General features: G+C 36.0%; 1 protein-coding gene across 1 annotated transcript; it reads right to left on the reverse strand.

Moving 5' to 3' along the window:
- Positions 1-1,005: 1,005 nt before the first annotated feature.
- LOC131066626 (galactinol synthase 4-like) lies at positions 1,006-2,725 on the reverse strand. The gene is made up of 4 exons (XM_058001437.1): positions 2,367-2,725; positions 1,934-2,257; positions 1,709-1,843; positions 1,006-1,615 (listed from the first exon to the last, which is right to left on the reverse strand). The coding sequence occupies exons 1-4, from the start codon at positions 2,655-2,657 to the stop codon at positions 1,382-1,384; spliced, it is 984 nt and encodes a 327-aa protein (XP_057857420.1). The 5' UTR covers positions 2,658-2,725; the 3' UTR covers positions 1,006-1,381.
- Positions 2,726-2,951: the final 226 nt, after the last annotated feature.

A 2,951-nucleotide genomic window follows, 5' to 3' on the forward strand; every position in this document is an offset into this window, starting at 1 on the left:
GATAGATTTTTTCCATTGAATCCCATACATTATTTCAAATCAACTTCTTTAAATCAATTTTAATTCAAATTTAATTGGAAACATATTTTTAGAAATCTTGGGAGATTATGTACTTAATTGGTTTTGTCGTGTACTTCATGGTTGCATTCATTCCTTTAGAGTTAAGTAGCCAATGCTTTTGCTAATAATTTATGATATTATTAGTTAGAAATGGGGATACAATGAGACAACATAAGATTATTTTATTAATTGGTGTGGAAAATGATATTTTATCTAACATGTTCATCACCTAGGTCATAATCACACATTTTACTTAAATTTACTTAAGGTACACATAGATTCTAGGAATCTTTCTAAATGTCGTAGTTATAATGTGATCTTATCTTATGACATTTACTTCCTATTTCTTAACGTTATTTGATATTTATCATGTTAGTTGTCTTATGTCATAAATATAAAATAACAAAAAAATTAATTGGTGGGAATTTAAATTGATTGGTAGGTGGTAGAATAGTATTTTGGGTGAGATTTGAAGTTTAGTTCACCCACTTCTTAAAATATTGCTACCACTTGTCATTCATATATAACTATTAAATTTTCACTAATAAATATTTCAGATTTATCTAACATTCTTTACTAAGACTTCAAATTTTGGAGCTTAAAAAATTCATTAGATACTGTGTTTATGAAAGCTCTTAGAAATTTTCAATAACATCCACTATGATATTTTTGGAAGCTCTCGTACATGAGACCACAATGTAATTGCCTCTGTAATAATCATTTAAAAGATTAATTTATTAGAAAATAATCTAAACAAATGTTCTTTTGAAATGATGAGTTTGCTATCTACAAAAGAGACAATCTGAATATTTTTGGATGGAGACAATTCAATTTGATTCTTAATAGATGGAGAAATAAAAGAAACCACATCAATATACTTGATCAATTAAAGACAACCTTTTAATCATTATTTTACTTTATCCCCCCCAAAAAATGAAAAAAGAATAAAAATAAACAAAGCATCGATCGGATAAATTATATTTGAATTTACAAAAGTGAATTTGCCGAGCTCATATGGCAATCATGGTGAACTTACAGAACAATCTCCGAATTCAATTGACATCCGATTGAATGGGCAAAAGATCAATGCAATATTTATGAAATTGTACAGTTAAATATGGTGAATTTTTATCGAGGAAAGAAAGCATAGGCGGCTGTGCGCATCCTTTCCCCCAAAAAATCAAAACAATTTGTTTTTCCTCTGACTGAGTAAAACAGAGTCTGCTACTTGTCTTTCTATTTACAAGTTCATCACTATCTATTATAATTCACATATTGTTATATAATGTCTGTCTGTCATGGCAGAATGAGATATTTTTTCTCAGGCTGCTGGTGGAGCAGGCAATATGTGTGCTCGCTTAGGCATTTCACCACGCAAAGCCTGAGGAGTGTCCTGTTCTGCTTCATATCTCCTCTTTCCCTCTGCATTTCTGTCATTTGATCTCAACTCAAGCGATTCGTCATTGAAGATTTCCCACCATTTGTCCACCAATGTCTTGATATCTTCCCTCTCCATGTTTTCCTCCTTGCCGGTGAACCTCCACGGTTTCGAACCCTGCACATCAATCAATAAAAATTCACACTCAGTTATTTACAGAAAGCTTAAACACCTCGCAGCAGGCTTAGTATGGAGAAGAAAGAATCTTACCGCAGCACAATAATGCACGACTTTAACACTCTCAATGTCGACATTCTCCGGATGCCGCCATAACATAGCCAGCACCAGATTGTACGTCAAAGGGATTGGTTTGTACTGCTTTTGAAAATACATGTTCAAGAAATCCTGCAAAGAAACAGGGGCTACTGTGGTCAATATTAGGTCATGAAAAATTAGTACTGTTTCGAAAGATAAAACAAAGCAAATATGAAATACCTGCTCTGCAAAGGGCGTTGGAGGGGTAGACATGAGAGATTCCAGCATTTTCTCCAGGGTTAATTTACTGGGTTCAAACACAAACATTCCGGCATTGAAATACAGAGCAGGGCGCTCTTGCTCCAACTGAGCAGGCCACGTCACCTTGTCGGGGCACTGCTGGCAGTATCCAATCTTATATTGAGGAGTATGACTCCATGTCTTCTCACAGAAACAGTCCATGACAGCATAAAAATACCCATCTGGCATGTCGAATAGATTATCGATGTTGTCGAAGACTTGAATGTCGGCATCCAGATACAGCATTTTGCTGAATTCCTCAAACTGCACATCCCAAATCAAGACAAAAACAATTTAAAATCTCCATTTGAGTTCTGTTGCATCATAATCAATCAGGGAAAAGGAAAACAAAGAAAACAGAAGAATTGTTTACCTCCCAGATGCGCAATTTGGAGTAATTGAGAACATAATAGGCCATGGCGAACTGGACTTGATTCTCAGGAGGATTAATGGGCTCGATCTCTCGAACGATACAACCCTGGTTACGCAATTGTAACCTGTGGTCGTGTGGAACATCTGGTAAGACCGCCACGACCAGAGGATACAAACTCTTGACCTTCCTCAGTCCTTTGGCAAGGCCGATTACACCTTTAATGTAATCTCCTGATCCAGCAAGAAATGTAACAAAGGCTCTTTTGGAGTAACCGCAGTTAGGCGAGGCCATCTTTGCGGCAAAGATTTCACAAGGAAACTGTGTAGCTATGATCAGTACTTTAACAAATCCGAAAAGAAAATAAGTTTGTAGGTATTGCAAACGTTGTGAGAGATGATCTTCTAGTCTTATAGGTCGCGGGAAACTTGAACCTTGTCTTTACTCACTTTATCTAAAATCCAATTAATTTAATCAGTAGCTAATGAAATACTGACACGAGACACTGGGATCTCGTAGCGAATGAAGTACGGGCACGTACCATACACGCGTCAGTCCGTGAGAGAATTCGCGTAAAATGAAGGTGCG

This window comes from Cryptomeria japonica, chromosome 4, assembly GCF_030272615.1.
Source record: "Cryptomeria japonica chromosome 4, Sugi_1.0, whole genome shotgun sequence".
Lineage (NCBI taxonomy): Eukaryota > Viridiplantae > Streptophyta > Pinopsida > Cupressales > Cupressaceae > Cryptomeria > Cryptomeria japonica.